The sequence below is a fragment of the Leptosomus discolor genome, chromosome 6 (genome assembly GCF_034619465.1).
Source record: "Leptosomus discolor isolate bLepDis1 chromosome 6, bLepDis1.hap2, whole genome shotgun sequence".
NCBI lineage: Eukaryota > Metazoa > Chordata > Aves > Leptosomiformes > Leptosomidae > Leptosomus > Leptosomus discolor.
Window position 1 is genome coordinate 15,586,324 of NC_141396.1, and position 25,797 is coordinate 15,612,120.

Below are 25,797 nucleotides of genomic sequence, written 5' to 3' on the forward strand. Positions count from 1 at the left end.
TTACAACCAATTAATGGTTGATCTGAGGTCTTTTTTCCATTCTGGTTCCATCAGAAGATGATCCCAGAACCCGATTGTTCTAATGACTGGAAATCCTGTCCAAGTTTCCAAGCTAGCTTACTCATGGAGAGATTGTACCACTGGTTCTTCAGCTTGTTTCTTCTGTTTGTTTTAATAGTTCCTCTTCCTTTCTTGGTGTTTATCTCCATATATTTTTAGAGAGCAGTCATATCCTCTTTGTTTTATTAGGAAAAATTGAATGATCCTTGGGGAGTGGAATTTAAAAAATGAGGAAAGAGAAACGGTGAAGATATTTGAGCATTTGTTGTTGAGGAGTTTGGATTTTTAGGAGGAATTTATTTATGTTTACTTTTCTGATCCCTTGCTCTTACACAGAAATTGTCAAGTGATTGTCCTAAACTGTACTGCAGCTATTAACAGTCTTATGTACGTGTAAAGATCTAATTCTTCTGGCTGATGTGAAGCTTATGGTTTAACCATCACATTAAGGCAGTGACACAACCTGCATTTCTTCTGAAACTGCATGCTCCTCCTTGTTACTGTCAGGTATCCTGGTCTCTTTGTTTTCTTGGAACGTTGTTCTGCCCTTTGCAGTACTCAACGAACGCTACTGCTTGACTGGATTAGATCTCACAAGTAGTCACTGCCACTAATTGGCAGATTTTAAAATTTAGAGTTTTCTTGGAGGGAACCTAGAATGAGAAATAACTTGTGTTGTGCGGTAAAAGAAACTTAGATGTTTTCCTTCATGTATATTTAGCACAATCTGTAATTTACAAAAATAGATTTGAATTAGTCTGCCTGTGGAAGCTGGTATCTAAGATAACTTCAACAAGGCAGGCAGTCCCTCATTGCATGTGACTGACTGCTTAGGTGAGGCTGCAGCTTCGAGACAGACAGCAGCACTCACTGTGTACGTTGCTGAACTTATTGGTGAGGAAAATTAGAAATGAGCAACCAAGTTTCTGTTTACAGACCTGAAAATAATATTCAAAGTAGCTGCAATTACTTTTTTTTACTGTAATAGTGAATCTTGACAGGCGAGTAGTCCTTGCTGCTTAGCTCATAGTGTAGTTTGAAGTTAGGGAATGAAAAGGACGCTGTTTGTAGCCAGGCTGTTTGGGTCCTGTGTCCAACAGGCAAACTTGCCTTCATGATGCCCTGAAAATTCATAGTGCAGTCTCATAGGTCTGTCCTAGTTGTGCACACAGGTTCAGATTTAACTGTCTTCTCATATCCATAAAGTCTGAGGTCCTCCTGATGCTTCTCAACAAAAAGTGAAACCCTTGTAACAGTGACCACAAACAGAATTTGGTTAAAGTACATGATGATTAAAATATTTCAGTGTTGTTTTTTTCTGACCCCGCTTCTGTCAATTTGAACAATAGCTTTTGTGCTTAGATTAACATTCATTTAGAAGAAGATAAAAGTGAAAAATACTTAACAGCTATGCTACAAAAAAAAATTGTTAATTAAGTAAGACTTGTAATTTCTTAGCAAAGAAAGCCCTCTTTCTGACTAATAAACCTTCCTTATAAGTCTTTCATTATAGGTAATAAAAATGTTGCTTAATTAATGTCAGTTATGTGCATGTGTTGTTTTCTTTCAAGTCACTGGATTTTACAAAATTGCGTGAACTACGAAGTTGAATCAGGTTGTTCTCCTGCCATGTTAATTTAGATCTGTCAGCCCTGTTCTAGATCGTAATTTGTAATCCTGGGTAGTTTGAGGTGGGTTGTAATGGGAGTGTTTTGAGATTTGATTTAGAATCTTTGCAGATGATAAGGCATCACAGTCAGTTTATTTTTTATTTGAGACCTGAGTTTTGAAACTGATTCAGGTCATAGGTGAAGGTAAGTTTGGAATTCAATAATTTGTGGGGAGAATCAGTGCAGTTCTTAGGGAACACATGCATCATAACAAAATCAACAGTTTTTGAAAAAATTTGAGTAGTTGGAGGGATGGAATTGGAAGTCATTGGGCATGCTTGTGTGGGGAAGTGCTGCTGATGCCACGTCTTACTGCAGTTCATCAGCACAACCTCTCTCTTACCTGTCTCTGAGTTGGATCCAAGCCACAGCTATGCAGAGGCATGGGGGAGAACAGGTGGGCAGCAGTGTCGGCCCAGAGAGGCGTGCAGTGAGGGTTGCCAGCATCACTAACGGATCTGCAACTGCGGAGGTCCTGCTTTCCCTTCAGATGTCCTTTCACTCCTGCTGGACAGGTCAGATGTCAGACTGTAATCCTCTCCTGCCACATGCGAGGGATGTGGGGAGAGAGTAGTTGTCGCCAGCGCTTTTCTCCAAGTCCTCTTAAGGGGATAAAAGGAACGACCTTGGGTGCCATCTGTACTGCGGGAGGGAAGGTCTGTGTGTCAGGATTTGGGTGCAGCAGCAGGACTGTGTACAGAGTTCGGGCCCAGAATGGCAAGGACAGCTGTCGGCTGGGACTGCGGGACACTGGCGGGCAATGCTGGGAAGTTTTTGTCAGGTGCTTCTGTCATCTACTTGGGTCTAGTTACTTCTAGTCTTTCTTGCTGGGCTTGTCAGAGGCGTAAAAACGTAGCCTAACACATCCTATTGTATTTCCTCATCTCTGTCACATACTAATATTAAAATTGCGAACTTTTAAACCCAAGAAATGTTCAGAAATCCCCTGGTGGTTACATACTGAAATTGCTGTGATGAGTAAAGGAACTTAATTAAATCGCACCCCTCCCTAGGGCCATTACCTTCAGGGGTGTGTGAGTTGTTCCCACGTTTGTGTTGATTTTAGGAGTGGGGTCTGGATGCGGTGTCTCAGCTTGAGAAAACTCAAAGTGAAATATTTTCTGAACGCACTCAGCTTTTGGTTCTGCTTTGGAAGGCTGCGGAAACGATTCGTACAGCTGCGTTTTTCTGATTGGTGAGGTCAAGGCCATGCCTTTTCTAGCGTGGCTGTTTTGTTTAGTTTTTAAGTGACAAATTTGTTTGCTGGCCCATGAGGGGAAGTTTGCGCTTATGTAGAGTGTGCTGTTGTGTCACCAGGTGATATTGCCCTCACCGAGCACCTCTTGTGCAGAGGCCTCTGAAGACGTTCCCAGCATTAAGCTGAGCTTTGTCTTGGTGTGAAGTGTGTTAGGGTACATCTGTTTAACTGACAGACTCGTGAAATGGAGTGACTTGCCTATGGCGGTGCAAAAAGGCAGTGGGAGAGTTAGGAGTAAAACTCGGAAGACTTGGCTCCCATTTCCTTTCTCATTTTTACATTGTACTGCCTGCTTTCAGTTTATCAAGAATTAATAAGTAATAACCTGTGATTGAAAAGGGCTGACACTCTTCCTGTCATGAGATGTTTCTCTGTCTTCAGCGTTGTGCAGAACTCAGCAGAGTTACACCTTTTGAGTTTTACTAAAGCAGTGTTACTCAATATTTAATGCTGAAATAGAAACATGTAATTCACAACTGCAGGCGACCTGTCAGCTGCATTGGGATGTTTGTCAGCTGCAAGGGAGGGTGAGGTAGCAGGACTTTATTATGCTGTGAAAATTGAAAATTTTCAACAACTTTTTAATTTCATTTCTTGCTACATTTCACATTGTACACACAGCTGACACAATAATCCTTCAGCTGGTCCTAAATTACATTTTAAAATAGAGATCAGTTAATTATAGCAATCTGAGTATATTTAATCAGTTATAGAGGGCATTTCTCTTGACACTTGTTTCTCCTGAATTTCAGATAAACTAGAGGATGTATTCTTAATTATTCATGTGACAGCAAAAAGTAAATCAAATAAAAATTACGGACAGTCCTACCCAAGACTGCTTTGGATGAGAACCAGATAGTCACAGCTTAGCATCCATGGCTCTTCTGTTTTGAGAGTGCTAGAGGGAGCTCTAACCCCTCGATCAAAGGGACAGGCTATGGATGGTGCATCCGATTGGTCTGTGGCAGGCAAGGTTGAATTCTCTTGGTGTTTAATTTTATTTTATATCAGAAGGTTGCATATGTTTTTTCCAGGCATGATCCCAAGTTGCTTTTATTAGATGAGAAGATGCAAATAGTGTGTTTTCGAGTATGCTGGTACTAGACTTAATACAGGCTACTGTGAGCTGACTGGAAATAGAAGAAGTGAGTGAGAGGTATCACAGAGGTGTTCAACAAATAGCATGTGATGGTAAAGTCTAATATTGCCTTCCTTTCACAAAGGAGGACAGTTCTCACAATAGAGGATAAATATTCTCTTTAAAAGAGAATATATTTAAAACTGTTGGAAGGAAATGTTACTTTACTCAGCATGTAATTAGTTCTTAGATGCTTAGCCAATTATTATAGTAGAAGTTAAAGAAAGGGTTGGTGATTGTTAGGTGAATTTACAATGGGATACATCAGTGCATGAGGATGGAAGAACTTTCTCACATGATATGCTACACACTGATTACGTTCTTGATATGACAGGAAAGTAACTCTCAGAAGTGGGATGAGAAGAAAAGAAAACAGCTTGTATTTGTAGAAAGGGAAATGCAGGTAGATTGGTACTATTTTCACTGTTTAGTAATCTCATTAAAAGGAAAGAACATTAGGTGGAAAAAATACAGTATGTTGAAGGACCAAGTGAGGCTAGCAGTCCTGTTCTGCCACAGTTTACTGGGGGTTTTATATTGCTTATATGTTATATTCAAACAATTCCACTTTGGTCTACTATAGGAAATGGAATACTAGAAGGCTCCCTCCCTCCTTTAGTTTGAGAAGTTTTTCTGAAACATTATTGGTAGCTAAGCAGTGAGCCATTGAGGAATCCCTAGTGTGACAGTCTGTGACTTGGGCTTCTGAGTTGTGCAATATGAGTATCAGCTGATAGGGACAAAGCCTGCTCAGCTGTGAAACTGATTATGCCTTCCTGAAGTGCTGTTATGGTCAGAGCTGGTTACTTGTTGCAGAGGGTACTATTTCTTTCCTTTCTTCTGACCTGTACTTTCACATATCAACAGCATTTGGCCTAACCCAACCTAATGCAATTTCTGAAGATTTAGAATTTGTTAGAGAATATCCTTAGCTTGTATTTTTGGAGTCGGTTCCTCAGGTCACGAATCTCTTGGCAGGTACCAATGACAGAATGGACCAACACAATCTTAATATATAAAGTCATAGAAAACTTGTAAGTGAGGGTGGACCTCTGTTCTCTGTTCCACCTGCCTATTCAAAGGAGTATTACCTTCACAACCAGCTCATTTTTCTCGGGACCTTGTCCACTCATAGTCTGAAAGTCTCCCTCTTAAAGTCCAGAGTTTTGCTTGCTACAGCTTGTGTCTGTGGCTCCTCTTCCTGTTGTTAGGCACTTCTGAAAAGACTGTCTCACTTTCCTCTGTAACTTCTCTTTAGGTAGTGGAAGGCTAGTCTTCTCCAGGCCAAACACATCCAGCTCCCCTAGCAATCTTAGTGGTCCTCCATGGGAGTCACCCCCGTTTGCCAGCAGGGTAGCACTTGACTGCAAGGTTAGCAGAGCAGCTCTTCACGAGAAGACAATGCTCATTAGTGAGTGAGAGTTATGGGATGATCTTGTAGGGGTTATAGGAGGCTACAAGGCAAAATCTGTCAAGATTTTGGCAGCAACCCACTGACCAACTTTGACCTGACACTGTGCAAAGGTATTTCATGGACTTTTAGAGCTACCTCAGCAGTAGCTACTAACAGCAGTAGTATTGGTATCAGCCAGTGTGAGCTAATGAGATGTCCTCTTCTATATCCAGCTGTACTGGTGGAAAAGAATACCACTCAGCCTTCATCTGGCTGCTGCAGGTTGCTGCCCTCCAGGATCTGTCAGCAAAACTACAAACCTGCTTTCAGTTAAGATGAGGTGTTTTAGCTTAGACAGTTTAAATAGCAGGTCTTTGCTAACAAGCTTATTTTGACTGAAATAGGTTGGGGACTGCTTGTGTAGCCAGCTCTGTGAGCAGATCTAAGGAGTGCATTTGCAGTGGGAGCAAGGCATGCACATGAATCTTGTGGTTCTTCAGAAAGCTACTGCCTTTTTGTTTGTTACATTTCTCCAGTACACCTGGAAATATGTAGTACACCTGGAGCTGGGAAATGGTATATGATATCCAGCATGTATATTCATGACTTCCAGTGCTGAATCACTCAGTTTGCCTTGGACAGGTAGTTTGGTGTGCTTGTGCCCTCTTTGTTGGTGGTGGCAAAATGCATCTCCAAGGAGGAAACTCATGGAAAATAATACTGGGTAAACTGTCTTGTCTTTCTTGAGGATAAAAACTTTGCATAGAGAGAACCACAGTGTTTTGAAAATCTGAATAGTGTTACTGAGAGCAGATAACAGGTCTTTTGGGTCATTCTCCCCCTCTACTTGTGTGTTGTTCCTGGTGGTATAGTCTTCACTGTTCAGCCATGTTTTGAATCACTGGAGTCCGCCTACCTGTTCCTGTCTGCTTTTCTCTCTGAGTTGGGGGAGTAGTTGGAGCAAAAACAAACTCAACAATAACACCCATAAAGAGTAACTTCACTCGGGCAGTAGATCATGCCTGGGAGTTTTAAAAACAGAAGCAACTGTTCCAGAAAACTATGAAACTGCTGCTTAGAGCACAGCTTATGCCTTTCCCTGCCATAAATGAGCCCTTTGCTGCTACTGGCCATTACCCGATGACTTTACTAGGCTGGTTCTCCAAGTGATAATGTGCATATTCCTTCCCTCTATTAACAGTAATAACATGTAATGGTCCCAGCAGTTCAACTCTGGTTTTGGTAGCCATGCTGAGGAAGAAAGCATTTGCTTTGGTGACTTCCACTGGAAATGATGTGTTGTTACTGGAGGATCTGCTCTGAAATTTGTATATGATCACTTTAGAACTAATAAAAGGTGTGCTCTGAAACCTAGCTCTTTAAGAGTGGTGGTGTCTGCCGTCCCCCCCATATGTCTGGTTACGCATTTGGTCAGGGATCGTAGTTTGGGAAGGTAACATATGCCAGTGCTGTGCTGATGCAAGCAGATTTCTCATCAGTGCTTGTTATTTGCAAAGACGACTTGGAGATAAGGGAGGAGGAGGAGAGGGACTCCCAATTCACATCCATTGCTGGCATCAGAGAAATTTTATTTTGGAGGTTTTTGCCAACACTTAAAATCTAGATGGGAGACCTATATCAAAGGAGAGTTTACAGTAAGAGCTACGAGATTCCAGACAATTAAACTTTATTAGTCTGTCTGAAACATTAAGTATTAGCTTAAAAGAATAGTTTTTTAATCTCCTCTCCCTGTTGCTGTTTACTGTGTAGCAGTGTGGGAGAGGAGCAGCTTCTCCAGCAAGGTATTATTGCTGCTCTTTGTATAGCCAGTGTGCAAGTGCCCATGGCTCAGTCCCTGGAGAGGCTCAACATGTTACTTCTCTGGTGTCTGCAGCTTTCTCTGACCCTAAACCAAACAGCCTTCTCCCTTTCTTCTGTGTCTGAGGTGATATCCTTAGCCAGGTGCCCTCCGGGCTAACACCGTTTCATAGGTACTTAGATGGTACCTCTGAAAAGTATTGGCCCCCCAGGATTTCGGAAAGTGCAGCAGGTTGGGCTGCTGTGTCCAGCGTAATTCCAGTGATCTTTCATCTAGATGTAGCCTTTCTTATCAAAGGTTTCCTACAGTATGATTAGAAACTAGATGTGGACAAGCAGCTAAAAGCCCCAGACAGGCAAAATCGCTAGTTCCTTGGGTGTCCGGGGGACTGTTAATTTCAGTGTGAGCCTGTGTTTCAAATTTTCTCTTGAAAATAAATAATAAAGATGCTGTGCTTTCTTTCATGGTACTTTCTTTTTGACTCTCAGATGTGATTGATGATCATCCTCTTCTAGGTTATGTTCGTTTTTCAGAATGTTTCAGTGAGCTTTGCAGCGTGGAAACTAATTCAGTACTAAGCAAGTAAGTCCATATATGTGCTAAACCCATGGTTAACCTCACAGAGACTGTTATGTGAGATGGAGGCGGACAGAAATGGGTAGATTCTAAACTGAGCTTTTAAAATAAAAGTAAATGGAGTGAGTTGTTTAATGACCTAGCATTGTAGCCTTGCTGTCAAGTCAAACTCTGGAAAAGCAGGTTCATCCTGCAAAGGAGAAAAATGAGGAGCCAGCTACCCTACTCATGTCTTTCAGGTGCTATGGCTCATGAGATCCTGCTCCTTATGGTGAGTCACCCCCTTGCCACCCCCCTAATTCTCAAAACAAAGGAGCTCTTTAATAGGAAGCCGCCAATAAGGAGCTGCAAAGGACTTCTTCCCTCTTTGCTTAGCCTTGGTAGTCTGGGAATCAGTTCTGCAGCATTTGGTAATTACAAGCCTAAAAAAGAAGAAGCCAGCCATAGAAATTGAACCTGTATCCTCTTAATTATGCTGTTATTGCCTTTAGGCCATGCAAAAAACACCCCTTCAACAGGATTCTCAAATAACTAGCTCTGCCCTTTATCGTGGAGGCCTGGCATACGTCCTCAGCTCCATTTCACCATTTCTGTTACATTGCTTCACTGGAGTGGTATTGAGTGGTACTTCATCATGGGCAGTAGCAAGCAGTTTCATGGCCACACAAGTAACTTTGGAAAAGCCAACCATGCTGAGGTTCTTTGGCTGAGAGCAGCTTTACAGGCATCAAACCGAATCATCTTGCTGCCACACTGATACTTTTTAATCCCTCTGCTTTTCCCACGCAGCTTCTAACATGCCTCAACATTCCCGAGCTTTGTGCCACAGCTGAAACTAGTTTCATGTCTGGATTCACCGTTGTGGGTATTTTTAATGTGGTTAATGTTGAAGAATATTCAGGATATAGAGACAAGTGTGGCTTTGCTTTCATTGTGAAGTCCCTGTCTTCCCCCCCACGCTCTGGACGTACACCTCCATAGTTCCTTTCTTTGTGATCCCAGTGCTTGTTTTTTTTTTTTTGCCCAGTGTCTTTTATCTTGTGAGTAAAGTTTGAACAGTACGCAGAAAGTTAACTGCCTGGAGTCTTTTAAATATAAGTAACACGCACCCAGTAATAAGCTGTCGGTTGTTTTTTTGCTGCCTGCAAAGAAACATAAACACAGTGCTCATTTCTGGCAGGTTTTTACTGTCAGAGTTTCTCCTATTATATTTATCTTACAATTTGCCAGGGGGTGAAGTTATTAAGTTTTAGCAGCAGCCATCGATCAAGTTCACAAGTTAACACGATAAAGGCTCTGTGCCGCTCCGATCCGGGAAAATGATGATCCTCACTCGGTAATTAACTAAATGAGAAAGTTAAATCTTACTTGAGAGCTGGGAGAGATGAAAGAGAGGTGTTTGTCAGTTTCTCAGTGGAAATTAGAAGCAGTTTTCTGCAATTCCCTAAGCTGCTGCTCTGTCATATTTTACATAAGCACTGGGAAAACGTCTTGTAATTAGTGCTGTCATGGAGGATTTTTTTTGCTGAAGGATGTTGGAATAATTCATTAGATTATCAAGAAAGGCTTGTGTCCTGAAATGATTAGCACAGTGAAATTTAAACCATTAACGATAACAAGTTTAGAGCTTGCTGCAGTGCAGAGGCACCCGGGGTATGTCTGTGCCTATTTCAATCATTTCTTATAATTAAACATTATGTCCTCTTTTTTCCTCCCCTTCACTAAGACCCATCCAAAATTCCTGTTAAGGTGGCTCTGTCTAGATCAGTGACTTAACCGTGACTGGCGGTGCAAGCAGTTGGAGATGAAATGCTGTGGTTGCAGATAAGCAGTAGAAGACATCTGTTCTGTGTCAGAGCCTGTAGTTCAGGGAGTCTGGGGAGGAGGAGGGAAGCCCAGTATGACCTGTTGGTACTGGAATGTTGAAGAAAAGTCCCTTCCTTTTGTCTGGAGAGAAACTCTGAGAAATTTGCAGTGGTGGTCTAAGCTCTCAGTCTTCCCAGAGCTCCAGTGTAAAGATGTCTTGCAGGTTCAGAAGGTCTCAAACTTTGCTGGGATCATCGAAGCCATTCTCAGTATTCTTGGAGACAGTTTATCTTTTTTCTTCGACTTTTAAGAGATGTCTTCTTACCTCAAGAAACATATAATCTGAATTCATCCATCTTGTGGAAAGTGCCCTAACAAAGTCTCTGCAGTGAGTAGAAGGACCTGGTGTTTTCTTAAAAAAAATAAATGTAAAAGTGGTGACCACTCATATGGGTGGGGAAACACTATACCAATACTAGAATCAAAGAACTGTTCTTGTGTTTGTTTTTTCTCTGCTTTAGGAGGCTCCTTGGTCCCTTGTACTGGGTTGTCATGTGGGGGTTACAGCTCTGATATACCATGGTTGTTTTGTTTTATATGCAGAGCAGTAGATCTATCCAGGCTTTATTTATCTGTGTTGAAATATTGCACCTTCCTATAGTTGCAAGCCATTACTTAGATTAAAGTCCTTTCACATATTAGTCCTCTTCTACTTCACTGGGCATACAAATGTGCTTTGCGTTAAGTGTAGCCATTTGGAGAAATGGTCTTGTAGTTATGGGCTGCAATGGAGCATAGTACGTGGATCCCTGAGCTAGTACCAACCTGAGGCACTCAATCCCCTGGGTTTCCTGGCTCAGCTTACTAGCTCAGACACACTGTTGTAGGACACCTCTACTGTTCCTGCAGATGGGTTGTTGTGTGTATAGCCAGCCCCTGGGGCACCTCCCAGCCCTCACAGGGGTTTGTGAAAAGGGAGTCAGAAAAGCTTTATCTGTTCCAAGTTAGTAGTTTGCTCTGTTGTGCTCAAAATTCATCCCAAGTAATGGACTACCAGTGCTGATTCATTTTTTGCCACTGTTGGAAGTAAAGCTTATAAAAAGCATGACTGAATACAGTGCATTTGGGTGGATATTTACCCTGGCAGTATGAATGGCGTGTGGGACAGTTCTTTCTTTTTCAGGTGAGGCCTGGTTATTGTACCAGGAGAGGGTAAATGGTTGTTTGCTCCAGGAAATAGTTGCTGATATTGTTCTGAGGTGGTTTGTTATGAACTTCAGGTAGCTGATCACAATGCTTGAGTCATTAGGGTTTCTCAGGAAGCCAAATCAATTCTCTTACTGATAGTAACCACACACCCCTCCACCCACCCCCAACACTTTAATAATACAGATACTTGATGTTGCTGTGTTGTTGTTGGCTTTTTTTTAATAACAGGCCGTTTTCACTAAACCACCAGTGGATTTTTAGGAATCTTCAAATTGAAATTTTGGAATTTTGTGCTAAACTGTAGCTACAGATGGTCTGGGGAAGGCATGTGAGCATGTATTGTGATTGATTGATTTGGGAGCCCTGTGAATTCATTTGTCTCTACTCTGCAGAACTGGTGTGTTTGTGGCTTGCCCTGTCCTCCTGGTCCCCTGCTGGCATACCACAGGACCTACTGGGCACACTGACGCTGCTTCTGGGTTTGTCCTTGCTCCTTTTGATGGGAAACCAGAGCAGGCAACGGTGCAAACCAGGTCTCAAGCTGACGTTGTCAGAGTGCAGCCAAAGAATGTGCATGAACCTAAAAAATACGGTGTTCCCCTGTCCACTGATTTGGACGTAAAGCCTGTACCGTGTGTAGTAGTGCTTTACTTAGCAGATCCGCTATATAAACCTGGAGTTTGACTTCCAGAGCTGTTAAAAGCGTTGGCCAATGGACTCTTAATTTACTCATTATTCCCACCCAAGAGGCCTGTATTCACTTGGGATCCAGGCAAAATGGGTTGCTTTGTCCCATCTAAGCCATCTGTTTGTACACACGTAAGCTATTACTTGTTTTTGCAGATGTTGCAACTTCTGTTTGATACCCCAAAACTACTGTTTTAGAGGTAATTGGGGAGCTGAAGGCTGCTAGGAAAAGTGTGCTCAGGAGGCAAGGAAAGGCCAGAACGTGGTGCCACCCTGTGAAAGGAGTTGCCTCTTTTGTGGTCTTTGCACATCAGCTGTCTACTCCACTCCAGCTCAGCATATTAGTCAGACTTCACAGTCTCTCAAATTAAAAGGCAGAGGTATAGGGTTTTAAAAAATGCTTTGTAGAGACAGCCTGTTTTGAGATGCACAGCAGACAAAAGGAGAAATGAAATGAGATCAAGCTTGTAGAATACAACATCTCTACGCTCTTAATCCAGCATTTTTACAGGCATGTCTGTTTTGCAGGCAGCTTAACTGCAGCAAAAATGACCAAAATCCCTCTAAGACCAATGTTCAGTGCAGTCCATTGGTAATCATTTATTGCCAGGCTGTTGCCTACTGTGGACTTTGCTAAGAAAAGTCCAGCCTTTCACACCTAGGACTTCATGCCCACAGCTCCTTTAGAGACTTCTCTGTACAAAAAGTTAGCCCAAGAGAGAGTGTTTCCTGCTGCTCAGTACTGGCTCTATGACTCGTTTGCAGTCAGTGCTGTCCATGTGATGACTAAATGAAAGCATAGCTCAGTCATAGCCCTTGTCTCGCATGATCTTTCTGAACATACACAGAAATTTTCAGGGAGGAGTGGGGGTGAAAGTAACGTTGAAAACACTGAGCTGCAGAACTGAGCACTCATGAGGTGATCTCCGTGTCCTGTGTTCTCAGAGAAACTTAAGTCAAACCATAATTCAGAAATAGAAGAAACTGCTTGTTAAAAATGACAGCTAATTACTGTCTTTTTCTACCAGAGGAGAGTCTGTCCAGCTCTGCTGGAAATGCTGAAAAGAGTATTTAGGTGGATTTTCTCTAGAAAATGAAATGTACATGGTGAATACTTGAGAAGATTTTCAAATTATGAGGTTTTTGGTGTTCCAAAGTCAGGATTGCTGTCGGGGTTGGGGGATACTGAAGTACAGGAATTATTCACTCCCGAGAAATCAGAAATTCCTGCATTCCAAGCTCACTTTTGGCAACTAGATTTCGTGGTCTCTAAATAACCCACTGTTTTGGCACTTGCTGAAAAAAGTCTTTGTTGTTTTTTCTTTTCCTGTAAAATCAGTTAATCCATGCATTTCTTTTAGATCACTAGGTATCTTTGCAGGGAGATTTAGGTACTTGTTTTTTCCCTTAAAGTTAATAAAGTCTCCTGGTGAGGTTGATGCCTGGAATTATTGTCATAGAACAGAAATACGGCATCCCTACATCAATGTTTTATATATTCTGATGTCTGTAATTTGTTTTTAATTATTTGATAATTAATAGAGAACGTCTAAATGTATTTTGTGAATAAAAATTATGTAATAATATTGACTATTATTGTAAAGGTTATTGTCTGGTGTTAAACCGCTGCAATGAGAGAGAGAAAATCACGTGTTTTCAGCATTTAATACAAACTATTTGACCAGTATGGGAAAAAATAATTCCCCAGCAAACAGGTACTCTTACTTGGGCAAAGGATATCCTTGCAATGCAAAATGTGCAGTTTTCTTCCAGTTAAATCATTTAGAAAGCAGAAATTATATCTTGCTATCAAGTAGTAAATTGAAATGTCAGTGTTTTGTTTTGTCCCTGAAACTCTTCTTTGAGCTGAGTCCTTCTGACAAGATATTAACAGTGCTCAGAAAGTTGAAAACCTTTTATTCTGTGAAAGAAGTATGTACCAAATATCAGGGTGAGTTTTAGCTGGCTTTGCTCTCAAGGTATCATTTTATACTCAAAAGAAGTGGTACCATTTTCTTCCTAATCTATTTTGTGTGTTCCCTATGAATTTTAGCAGCAGTCCATTCGTTTAAAAAAAAAAACACAATACAAATGCAGTTTCCTGCTGGTGCATTGAAGTAACTGGTAACTGTAGATTAGGAATCCAAATGCATTTTAGTGTCTGTATGATGTGAATAAAATTGTGTTTATGTTAAAATGACACTAAAGGTTTGCCATCTAACCAGAGTCTTTTGTGTGCAGCTCTGGCATGAGCCAATGCATTGTCCTGCAGGGGTTACAGCTCGCGGTGGCCATGCTCCAGCTGATGGCACCAAATGGGATACATGGTTTTAGCCAACTTTATGTATCAGAGTGTTTTTTTCCTTCTTTTTTCTTCCCCCTAAAAAAATTACAAAACCACTTGAGCTTCTTTTCATATTCGTGATTTGGGTTGTCTCTCCTTCCTGTTTCCAGACAAAACTTGCCAATGGCACTTCCAGTATGATTGTGCCCAAGCAAAGAAAACTGTCTGCAAGCTATGAGAAGGAGAAGGAACTCTGCGTCAAGTATTTTGAACAGTGGTCCGAGTCTGACCAGGTGGAGTTTGTGGAGCACCTCATCTCCCAGATGTGTCACTACCAGCACGGACATATAAACTCATACCTCAAACCCATGTTACAGCGGGACTTCATCACTGCACTGCCAGGTATTTCTGCAGGCAGAAGGAGCTTGCTCCTCCATCTTCTCTTTCAGAAAACTATTCCACTCTGGCCTACGCTGCTGGAGAGGTCTCTTCTAGGGTCAATTTGTGAAATAGGTGGTAGCTTTTGAATGGAAATCTGTACACCATTATGAAATGTAGTAATATTTTATTTTGTATTCCTGCTGTCTCTGAAGGCGTGATGTAATACGACCATGGTTTGGCCAGGAGTAAATGATAGTTCATATATGTATCACAGGGATAGTCGTTGCAAACCACAAGCCAGGTAGTTTTACTCATAATGCCCACAACAATGCATGAATAACGAAATTTTTTAAAATTAAAACTACTACTCTTTCTGGTTGCTCAGCTGAGGTTTTCCCTTTTCTTACTTAAATTTTTTTTTGTCTCTCTTTCCTAGTAAAATACCTTCCTGAAGCCATTGCTTTGATTATGTGTTTATTGCTAATAGAGAATGGAGGATGTAAGATCAAGGGATGGAAATGTTCTTTTTTTTTTTTCTTTTTTTACCTCCGTAGTGCTTTCCATCGAGAATATTAACCCAGCTGTTCTCAGATGTGGCACTGGGTGTATCTCACAGAATGCACACATAAAGTAGTGTACGTGCAGTTTTGTGTTGGCCTGGTCTTATAGATGTTAAAACTGAGGCAGTGGAAGATAAAATATATACAGCAATAGAGTTTCAGAACCAGACAGAAATTCCTGGCTCTGTAATCTTTTTTTCAGACCATTAGCTTGTACATCTGTAGATAGATAGTCAATAGATCAGCATTTCCATGGCATAGGTCCTTAGTTTGAGATGGACCTGAGCAAGGAGCGCTACAGGTGTTGTCTCTAAATAGCTGGTTGAAGAGAGGAGTTTCTTGCCAAAGTCTTGTTCTGTGCATACCTCTGAAGAACTGCTGAACTCCAACAATTTGTTCAATCCAGTCATTTGATCATCCTTCAGAAGGGATTTCTCAACATGAAATTTAAGTTCTAGCGTTAAAAAAAAGTGTTTAACTATGAATTGTACAAAGCATAAAGGCACTGCAGGAGTGTTGCTATGAAGTTAAATATGTAGACTCACTGGATTTTTAAGCTCATTGTGCCCAGTAATCAAATGGCTGTTTCAGCATTAGAAAAAAAAATCTTAGTTATGCTAAGTACCTGCTTTATGTTAGTTTTTAGTAGTCCAGTGGTAATAATCTCATGTACTTAGAGCAGCATTATAACTTGTGGAGCTGTTCTGTTCCAAAAAAATTGAGAGTTTTGAAAGTGCATTGGTTTCCCCACTTTTAAAGTGGAATTATACATATAGTTACATACACAATTTTTCCAGGTCTTTTTCCACAAAACTCCATCAAAGCAAGCCAACACATTTGCACTTGCTTAATTTCGTCCGACAGGCCTTTTTCTGAAAATTTTGGGCAAATGTTATAAAAGTTTTCAGTGGCATTCATAATTTCCTAGCCATACCATATTTGTTGGTGGTCTTTTCACAGTTGGCCAGGAAGCAGCTAATTTTACTACCTCAGAATGCAGAACAGATAGGAATCAGGCAGCTAAGGTGTGAGTATGTGAATAGTTGTGGGAACTGTGTGCTTAAATAATATATGTGCATCGATTTGCATATTTGCAAAGTGCTAATGTCCTAGTGAGTATAGGTCTAAGGGAGAAAATTAATGGCAAGAAATTACACTAGCGCAGACTCTGCAGTCTGTGCAGGATGTCCTGAGTATAGGCAGCTTTCTAATGAGGGGAATGGGAAAGGGGAAGGTAAGAAACTGCCTAGGAAAGAATGATGGACCTAAAATTTTAAATTGTGTCGCATAATAAAAAAAACCCACTAAAATCTTCAAGTATTTTTTAGCTTTCTGAAATTCTCAAATGTTCAGTATTCTGATTTCATTTTTATTCCTTCATTCTCTCCCCAGCTCTCCCCCTTGAGTAAATAAAACAATAAAGCTACTTCAAAATCATGAGGCATCTTATCTCTGTCCTCCTAGCACTGTCCCAAAGAATGACCAGAATTAAAGGTAGTTTTAGATCATGGGCATGTTTTGCTACTATGGAGTAAAATTGGCTCAGATTGTTTTCCCAGTACTTCGAAGAGAATTAAGGTTATTTGAAAAATACAGCTTAGCTGTGTACTTAACAAACTTTGTTCTGCTTCTGAAAAACAAGGTCTCTGCTTAGCATTTCCAAGCTGTTTAACATTTTTTATGAGGAAGGTCATTTTTATAAGGGTTTCATGTGTGAAATAACTGAAACATTCTTGTTGATATGGAGGCTGAAGGGCCAGTCGTGTTTCACATTGATTTAGCAAAAACTTTTGTGAGCAGAGATTTCTCTTTTTTAAGGAAGCAATGCGTTGTTAGATATATATCTCAGTGAGTTGTGCTGTTCCTAAGAAACAAAATAATAAAATTGAGTTTGCAGCCAGGCCAAAATAGCTCTGCCTATCCACTCATCGTAAACGTGAGGAGGAGAGGCCAAAACATTGGTATTCCTTCTCTGCGAAGGGTCTAGGATCAATGGCAAAGGATGACTTACAGACATGGAAGTAGTTACAACACCTCATTGCAGCAAGATCTGAAGTGCAGCTACTGATGATCCAGAAAGGGCAGATGGATCAGCGGCATACTTGTGGGTGAAGGTTACTATGCCCAGTTATGCCATGTAGCCCTGCTTCCTAAAGCCGTCGGTTGTTCCCCATATAAAATAATTTCCTGCTTGACACTGCTGTCATAAAGCCACCAGTACAGGTACTACACGGGCAGGCATTTGTAAACGTCCTGGTGGGTCTTTAAATGTCTGTGGGCCCATTGGAAGCAACACAGACTGGAAAAGCAAATATGCCTTTTCCACCCAGTGGAGAGTGCTCAGGGCTGCAGGTGTCAGGTTGAGGAAGCAGGGGTACACGATGTCCACGTCTGCCCTACCAAATTGCGGAATTCCAATTCACATTCGCTAAAACACTGAATCAGTCTTTATGCGAATTGCTATAGTGTCAATCTAAATTTACAAACGCTCCTCTTTTTTTAAAGAATTTTATGTAGTGATTGTATATATCTTTTCAGATTGAATACATAATAAAGGCTGCTGATGCTTTTATTTTGCAGGTTGACATCTAATTTTGCATCTATAAAGATAAGAAATGTCAGACCTCTTTCTGCACTCTCTGGTTGCGCATGGTATCATTCACATGCTTTTTCTACATATGAATGGAAGCATAAAACGCTGGGCAGAATGTCTCACCCAAAGTGTATTATGAATTTAGGATGTTTGAAAAAAGTGAGAGGAGGCATGCTGAATTTCTCATTTTTGTTCATTGGGAGATAATTTTTGAGATCTTTCGGTTGACGAAAACAGAAGTTGAGCCTTTTGTGTGCCATGAACTCTAATCGGAATCAGCTGATTGCACCCAGTTTGGGTTTGCAGACATACAGACATGTGACTGTAAAAATGCACTTGCTGCTTTTTCTTGCCCTGTCACAAGCAGGGCCTGGTCTTTGAGGCTGTTGTTTTAAAAGCAAGAAAAGATGTATTTGACTCTGTCCCAAATGTGAACCAGAGGGAAGATGCATGTAATACCAATCTGCCACGCTTCCTCTTTGGTTGGTCTGAACATTACGCCTGAGGGATGATGGGGTCTAAACTACAACTTTCACAAAGCCTCTGAAATTTGACCTGTGAAGTGAGATAATCTCTTGACGGTGCATCTCACTTTTGAATTAAAACAGCCTTCAAGAAAAGCTGTATTTATACAACATCTCATTTAAAAGGCATTTTATTTTCTTGAAGTCTTGCTGGTGATTAAATTTGAGTGGGTAAGGACACATTTGTACTGAATACATCCATCCAGTTAAGAAATGTAGCATAACCTTCCCTGGCCCCAAGCTATGCAGACGTTACATCGGGCTGCTTGGTGCTAACCGGGCAGTTGCTTTACATTTCACTCCAGCCATGTTGAAACAAAGCCAGTCCTGGTATTCACACTGGAAAATATTTGCAAATTATACCATATTGGTGCATGTTTTTCCTCCACCCACTAAAATAAATGAAACTAGCAAACCTGCTTCACTTTCTCCTTATACAGCCTCTCCTTCCCTCTCAACTTCTTTGTGCATCTGCATATCTTTCCCTCCCCCATGTCTAAAGGTACCACTACCCTTCAGGGCACGCATTGGGAATATATATTTTTTTCTTCATTACGTTTAAAAGCTACTGCTTTAGCAAAAACAGCTTTTGAGCCGTTGGAACATGAGAACAGCTGTAGCAGTGAGATGAGAAATGGTCCTAATATAGAGAGATTTTGGGGGCTGCGTCGCTGAGTTGGAAATGCCATCCATAGAATATCCCCCTAGTGCTAAAACCCATCGAAATAGATTGGAATGACTTCTTGGATTCTTTATTATTTTTAATGACTTGTTGTGTTATATCCAAAGGAAGTTGGAGAATGCTGTTCACTCCTGAACTTAGCCGCAAATGCTCTTCTGTGCATTTGATCCACCTCTGCATGCAGGAGAGGAGATGGAAAGAGAGGGTATCTTTGTAGTAGCAAGGGGAGATGTTTTAAACTCCATGCCTCCCCAGCAAATAATACTTTTTTTAAATTTTTTTTGTCTCCCCCAGCTCGGGGATTGGATCATATTGCTGAGAACATTCTGTCATACCTGGATGCCAAATCGTTGTGTGCTGCTGAGCTGGTGTGCAAGGAGTGGTACCGGGTGACGTCAGATGGCATGCTGTGGAAGAAGCTCATCGAGAGAATGGTCAGGACAGACTCCCTGTGGAGGGGGTTGTCAGAGAGGAGAGGATGGTGAGGAAACTGCATCTTCACTTGTTTTGTCCCCATTCAGGACAGTAGGTGCTGTGTGTTTCAAACCGTGATTGAAGCGGGTTATTTAGCACCCTGAAACATCATGTTGGTTCCAAACCTGACAGTTGCTTAAATCAAAATTCAGGGGTTGGGGAGTTAGGGCACTGTTTGGCTATGCGGGCAATGTGGGGGCTTTTTCTTCACCTTCTTCATCTGATCATGCTCTTATCCCACTGTGACAAGTGAGATATACAGACTGAGATTTTTACGCCCAGCTGTCATTCGGTTCAAATTAAGAAGCTGTGTATGCCCCAGGGGAACACTAAACTAGTCAGCAGTTCAGAGCAGAAGAGCTTTTTTAGGGGTGGCAGTGGGGCAGCATGTGCTATGAATTAGTTGTTTCCTGATAGGTCTGTTTGTTTTCCTCAGCAGATTTTCACTATTAGATATCTGTTTAATTTTCAAACTGGAAGCTGAGGGTAGGTACCACGGAGAATAGGGGACTTTAGAAATGCAGATAGATTAGTTAATAATCATCTGGAATAGCCTTACTACTATGTGGGTCTCACTCAAGTTTGAAGCTGCTCTGTTAACATTTCATTAGAACTTTCCCTCTCAGGGGTACATCCTTTAATACATAATTTTCTTTTCCAAGGGTGTCCCTAGGATGTTGGCAGAAAGGAAGCTGGGTATGAATATTTCATAAACAAGATAAAAGTGACAGCTCAGGCATTTTGGTTGCTATTAAAAAGAAAAAGATACAGAGTTGCAAACAAAGACTCCTGTTTTATGGTTAATTTTGTTATACTGTTTGTCTCAGGAAGTAAAGGCAAGTAAATCAGGATTGTGAAACATCCTTTAAAAATAAATACTATTTTGATCTGCTTCCAATAGTGTAATGGTTATAAAGAGTGTAAAATAAACACAAGCATGGCAGTGGTAACTTTTACGTTCCTTTTAGTGTCTCGTTCTCTCCAGGACTGCTATTTTTGCTCTGTATTGTTGAGGTTACAGTAAGTCCAAAGAGGGCTTTGAGAGGCTATTTAGACCCTCCTGTTTCCCAGAGGCAGAGCCAGGTTTCTCTTAAGTCATCCCAGATGTTTGTCTAAATTGCTTTTAAAAACTTCCACTGATGGAGATTCCCCAGGCCTTGTCTGGGCAAGGAATTCTGCTGTTTCATTAACTTTAGCGTTAGAAAGATTTTCCTAAAATTTAGGCTGTCTTCCTAGCTACAGTTCGGCATGTTATATTTAGCCTACACCAACACACAATCTCTTTCTTCTTTTTGCAGTAATCTTTTCCATGTTGGAAGGTGATCATGTTTCTTACATTTTGAATGCACTAACCAACCGTAATCCTGTGTTCTCTTGTCCTCTTGTCATTCTTGGTTTTCTCTGTTTAGACCCTCCCCAATTAGTCTACTCCATTCTTGGAGGATGGTGTAATCAGCTGGTTGTCTTACTTCTGCCGAGGTGTCACTAGAGTTTGGTGGTATGGGAAGCATTGCTTTGCATGACTTATGGAGGACACTCCATTTTATACTTTTCAGTAGAACATGTGCCTTTTTTTTTTTAACAATGGTATAATACTGTTATAAAATTAATTACCCTTTCTGTGGGAGTGCTACTTAGCCATTATTCCTCATCTTGCATGCTTATGTTGTTACTCAGTGGTAAAATTTGCACTTGTCTGTATTGAATTAGATTCTATTTATTTTGGTATTTCTCCGTTATGTCAGGAGCATTGAGTTTAATCTTGTCCTCCAAAGTGCTTGTAGCTTCTCTCAGCTTTAGTATCATTGGCCAGGTAATAAATGCACTCTCCCTGTTCCATTCTTTGTTGTTAATGAAAATGCTCAATAATGACACCGCTAGGACAGAGTCCATGCTGGATCCCACTTACCATCCTGTTTGACAGTGCACCATTGGTAAACTGTGCTTTCCAGCCATTTGTGTGTCCACCCTTGAGCTCTTCCAAGGTCATACTTCTCTTGCTAAGTCATGAGAATAGCTCATGAAAAGAAATTAGGTCAGTTTGATAGGATGTATTCTGGATTGATCAGTGTTGCCTGTTGTTTGTCATCTTGCTGTCTTCTAGGCACTCATCTGGTTGACTGTGTGCTTTAGAACTGCTAAGCTGTCAAAGTTGAGTTGGACAGCCCACCGTTTCCTTGGTGGACCTGCTTCCCTTTTTTAAAATGCAAGAGCTACATTTGTCTTTCTCCTGTTCTGTGAAACTTTACCATTCTCTACATCTTGACAGAGATCATAGCTGATAGTTCTCAAGTTGCTCCCCCCAGATTTTAGAAATAACATTAGCACCAGTTACTGGCCATACAGACACGTGACTTTTCTAAAAACCAGTTGCAAAATCCAGCTTCTCATCTCAAAGGACAGTCACACCCTGTTATTACACCTCCTGTTCAGGTTTACACTGTGTCCTGGAGGTTGCTTTGGCACAACAGGAGCAAGTTGTGCTCTGTCTTTCAGATTGCCCCTCTGATTAGCTCTAGAAGATACAACTGCAGGTGTGATGGGGTGGTTAAGAGAGGCAGACAAGAAATATCCAATATAATTGCATCTCTGCCATATAGAGCTTTATAGCTTGTAATCAATGCTAACGCTGTGCATGGCACAAGGAGGTGGCTAACTGGACAGTTAAGAATGATGGATAACTGGTGTTTGCTTACAGCTCCTCACTTTACACATGGGCTGCCTGATTTCAGCGTTTGCAGCTTGTGGTTTACAACAGAAACTCCCAGGTTCTACCCAGCATGGTTGCATTCTCTGACAGCTTGTCAGGAAGCAGTAAGGGTTACACAGATTTAGAGAAATACAAAACAGAAGCCCAAAATCTGGGCACGATGTGTCCATCTGAATACTTGATTGAATTGGCCAGTCATCAAAACCTGCAAACAATAGTTCCTTTTATCCCAGAGCCACAGCACAACACCCGCTGGGATGCTGTGGAAATTCCAAGCAATCCTTTAGCTGAACTGTAAACAACTGTACATGCAGCAAGGCAGACCTTATGGGTAGCAACAAGACCTTGTATTAGGTCAGCTAGTAAAGTTGCAAACAATAGATGCATTTTCCGGCACATAGGCCTGTATACAGACTGTTGTAGACCTACCCCAAGTCTTCCACGATGTGTCCTAGGTATTCTGTGTATCTCCAAGGCATTTTTTGTCTCCCTGGGTCAACAATTCTAATTTTCTTGAATACACTTCCAGACTGAATCACAGTAAATATGCAACCATCTAGATAGTGATTTGCCTGCATCCGTGTGTCCCTTCTTCATGTGTCTTTGTCCCCATATGAGTGGCTGCTGGTCACTGTATTTGAAGACTCAGATGATTGCTCTGTCCAAAGTGGAAAACACCCTTCACTCAAGTCATTCTGAAAGTACTTTATGTAAAGAATTATCAAAAGTTCTTTCTTGAGCATTTGTTATTTTGTTTGTTCAGTCCTATAGTTCGCTACTGCCTTACGACCTAAAAATTTCAGTTCTTGTTGTGATTTCCCTAGTTCAAGCACATTCGAGCAGCTAATGTACAGTCTCTCAAATGAGTTTCAAGGTACACTGTATGGAAAGGACAAGAAAGAAGTGTGCAAGGAAGGGCTGAACAATTAATTATGCCATAATCAAGCAAGGGAGGGAGAAGCGGAGGCTGGCCCAGCGTAAACTCTGTGCCTCTGATGCCAGGATTACACTCGGAGGCATTTGTGCCTCTCTCCATTTTGTGAGGCATGTTGCCAGGCAGAACAGCAGTTAGTACGCCCATGGTGGGGTTTACTAGCTTCCACACCGTGTTTGGTGGCTTCTTAACTTCAGGATGAGGAATTAAAGTTTTTTACACAGCAGGTAGTGATTGCCGTTTACGGATTTTTTTGGTAGCAAAAATCTAGCTTGGGATATGAGTATTCCAAATCAGTTTTGAAATGAGGGAGACACCACAGATGAAGTGTTGCTTACCAAAATACAGTAGTAGCAGTTAAATGTCCATGTACCAAACCTGGTACTGCTCCTGCTAATGCAGATAAAAGCTAGTCTTCAATGCGTTGTGAGCTTGAGTGTTCCTTGGCTTCTCTTGTTTTCTTTGTACACGTTATTTTAAAGGTGACCTCTGATATGGGTGTGTGTATTGCGGGCATGAGCCATTCTCACCTCCTGTTGAGCTGAATGGGCTTATGTCCATAATAGATAATATATTTCCCTTCCCAGAGTGATTAGGCACAGACTTTTCATGAATATTTCAGTGTCAATATGCAACACTGACATGTTGTAGGACAAACAAACAAGGAGCCACCCTGTCTTACTGACTAAATTAAGTTTGAATATGAAATCTGTTAGTGCTTTTCAGCAGAGGTTACCCATTTGTAAAATGCCAGGAGGACCTTTCTCCAAAATGCTAAAACATAGTTTGTGTTCAATGGAATGCTCTTTCTCTTCCAGGGGACAATATCTATTTAAAAATAAACCTCCTGATGGGACTGCACCACCCAACTCCTTCTACAGAGCACTTTACCCCAAAATTATACAGGACATAGAGGTAAGAAACAGCTTCCAGATGTGGTGGTGTTTGATGGGGTGTTTTTTAAATGTCGCTGATTCATTCATGATGCTGAATTCTGAGTGTCTTTCATTCTGGTGAAATATTTCATTAAATCTGATGTGTCTGTGTTTGTCTGGCATTTGTAGATCTGGGATAGTTATATGAGGTCCCAGCCTTCGCTGCTCCTTTAGACAGAGGATGAGTTGGATTGTTCAGTGAGCTGTTTGCAGATGGAGTCTCTACACCTTGCACATCAGATGTCACAGCAGCACCGTACTGTCTTGATTTTCTCCGTTACAGTACTTTGCTCCACCCAGTGCAGATGAGACCTAATCAGATGTTACAGGGAGATGGCAGGAACTGAGCCAGGGAGAAGGTGCATTGCTAAAGACTGCAGTCCTGAGACCCAGGGAAACAGGAAGCAACTGAGCATGGTTGCCTTGTATCTAGTGTGAGCAAAGTGCCTTGTTCTGGCAGTTTCCTAATGGTAAGAGTGGTGCTCAGGCACTGTTGTGACAAGTTTGTACAAGCACTTAGCTAGAGCTCAAGTGAGACTTGCTCTTCAGTTGTTTAGTCCTTGAGTCGTGGGAGGTTAAAGGTTGGAGACAGAAAAAAGGTTTTAGGTCACTTCTCCCTCACCATTCCAGATAACACAGACAAGTTTAGCCACAGTATGTTTTCCAGGCTTTTGTCTGTTTAATTGAGTTTATGACATGTATTACTTCTCCTAGAAAGCAGTTGTGTCGTTGTATGAGCCTGATTGCAGAAAAAAGTGTGAAGAAAAGTATCTGCTGCCTTCTCAAGCAATCAAAAACAGGGGAGATAGTTCGGTGCTTTATTTTTTACTTCTCTTTTGTCTCCTATCTCTCCTCAAGACAATAGAGTCAAACTGGCGATGTGGAAGGCACAGCTTACAGAGAATCCACTGCCGAAGTGAGACAAGCAAAGGGGTTTATTGTTTACAGTATGATGATCAGAAGATAGTAAGTGGCCTACGAGACAATACTATTAAGGTGAGCATGCTCAAAAATGGCATACTAATGGCATGCGGTGGCTATGCCATAAATAATAATGTCCTCATTTCAGTGGCACCTACTCAATCTCTTGTTGGTAACCTAGCCTTCTTCTCCCGCTTCACGCCTGCACGGTGTGTGTGCCTCTCTTATCTGGCATGAGACCCTGTTTTCTGACAGACTTTGCTAGTGGAGTTTTTGTCCATCTCGAATGACAGGCTATGTACTTGCTGTGCCATGTAGATGAGAGAAGTAAAACTAATATTCATAGTAAAGCCAGTAATATCAAAGATGTTAATGTATTGCACCGAAGAGCCTGTAGAAGACTCTACAGGTGCCATTAAAGATGTTCTAACTGCACTATGGATGATGTGTTGTAGTAAAAAACAGACCAGTCAAACCGGTAAGTACCGAAAGGTTAAAACCTTACTGAGCTGTCCGGTTTTGAATGTTTGCTATCTTAGATCTGGGATAAGAATACATTGGAATGCAAGCGAATTCTCACCGGACACACGGGTTCTGTCCTGTGCCTCCAGTACGATGAACGAGTGATCATTACTGGATCTTCGGACTCAACAGTCAGGTCTGTGCTCGTGGTTCAGAGCTCTCTGTTTGCCTCTAAGGTTTTAGCCTTGCAAGCTGCTGAAATGGTTTTTTCTTACTTGTGTGCTATTCAGTTGGTTCCGTGAAGTAGTTCAGCGTGTTTGTTCAGGAGTGTACTGCCCTTGTTTATCAGATGTCCATGCAAATGGCTGTCAAGGAGAAATGAGAACCTAAGCAAAGGCCAGTCAAGGTCGAGATGACTTAGGAAGGCCATCTGGCATTTTACCAAGGTTTTGCATGTTTTGACACTCCCTGAGAATGTTTTAAATTCTTCCTGAGAATAACTTTTTAAAGGTTGGTTGAAGTTTTCAAAGCAAGTTTGAAGGTTTAGTCATCCATTGTCACTTAATTTTAACAAAAGATGTATGACTAGGTCTCCTGTGACTTTTAATTAAATTTCAGCATGATGTTTCTTTTCTCTCAATCTTTCTAAACTTACTTTCCTTCCAGTCTCCAGCAAAAGGCTAGACACCTCAAGTCAGCACTTGTGGTGCATGTTGTGCAC

General features: G+C 41.3%; 1 protein-coding gene across 3 annotated transcripts in view; it reads left to right on the forward strand.

The window, feature by feature from the left end:
• Window positions 1-25,797, forward strand: part of BTRC (beta-transducin repeat containing E3 ubiquitin protein ligase) — a 117,085-nt gene that overhangs the window by 78,477 nt on the left and 12,811 nt on the right. For all 3 annotated transcript variants that reach the window (XM_086467420.1, XM_086467421.1, XM_086467419.1), the window contains 5 exons: window positions 14,071-14,302; window positions 18,935-19,121; window positions 23,577-23,673; window positions 24,552-24,689; window positions 25,154-25,272. In XM_086467420.1, the coding sequence (XP_086323546.1) occupies window positions 14,071-14,302; window positions 18,935-19,121; window positions 23,577-23,673; window positions 24,552-24,689; window positions 25,154-25,272 (773 nt within the window). The remainder of the gene's footprint in view (window positions 1-14,070; window positions 14,303-18,934; window positions 19,122-23,576; window positions 23,674-24,551; window positions 24,690-25,153; window positions 25,273-25,797) is intronic.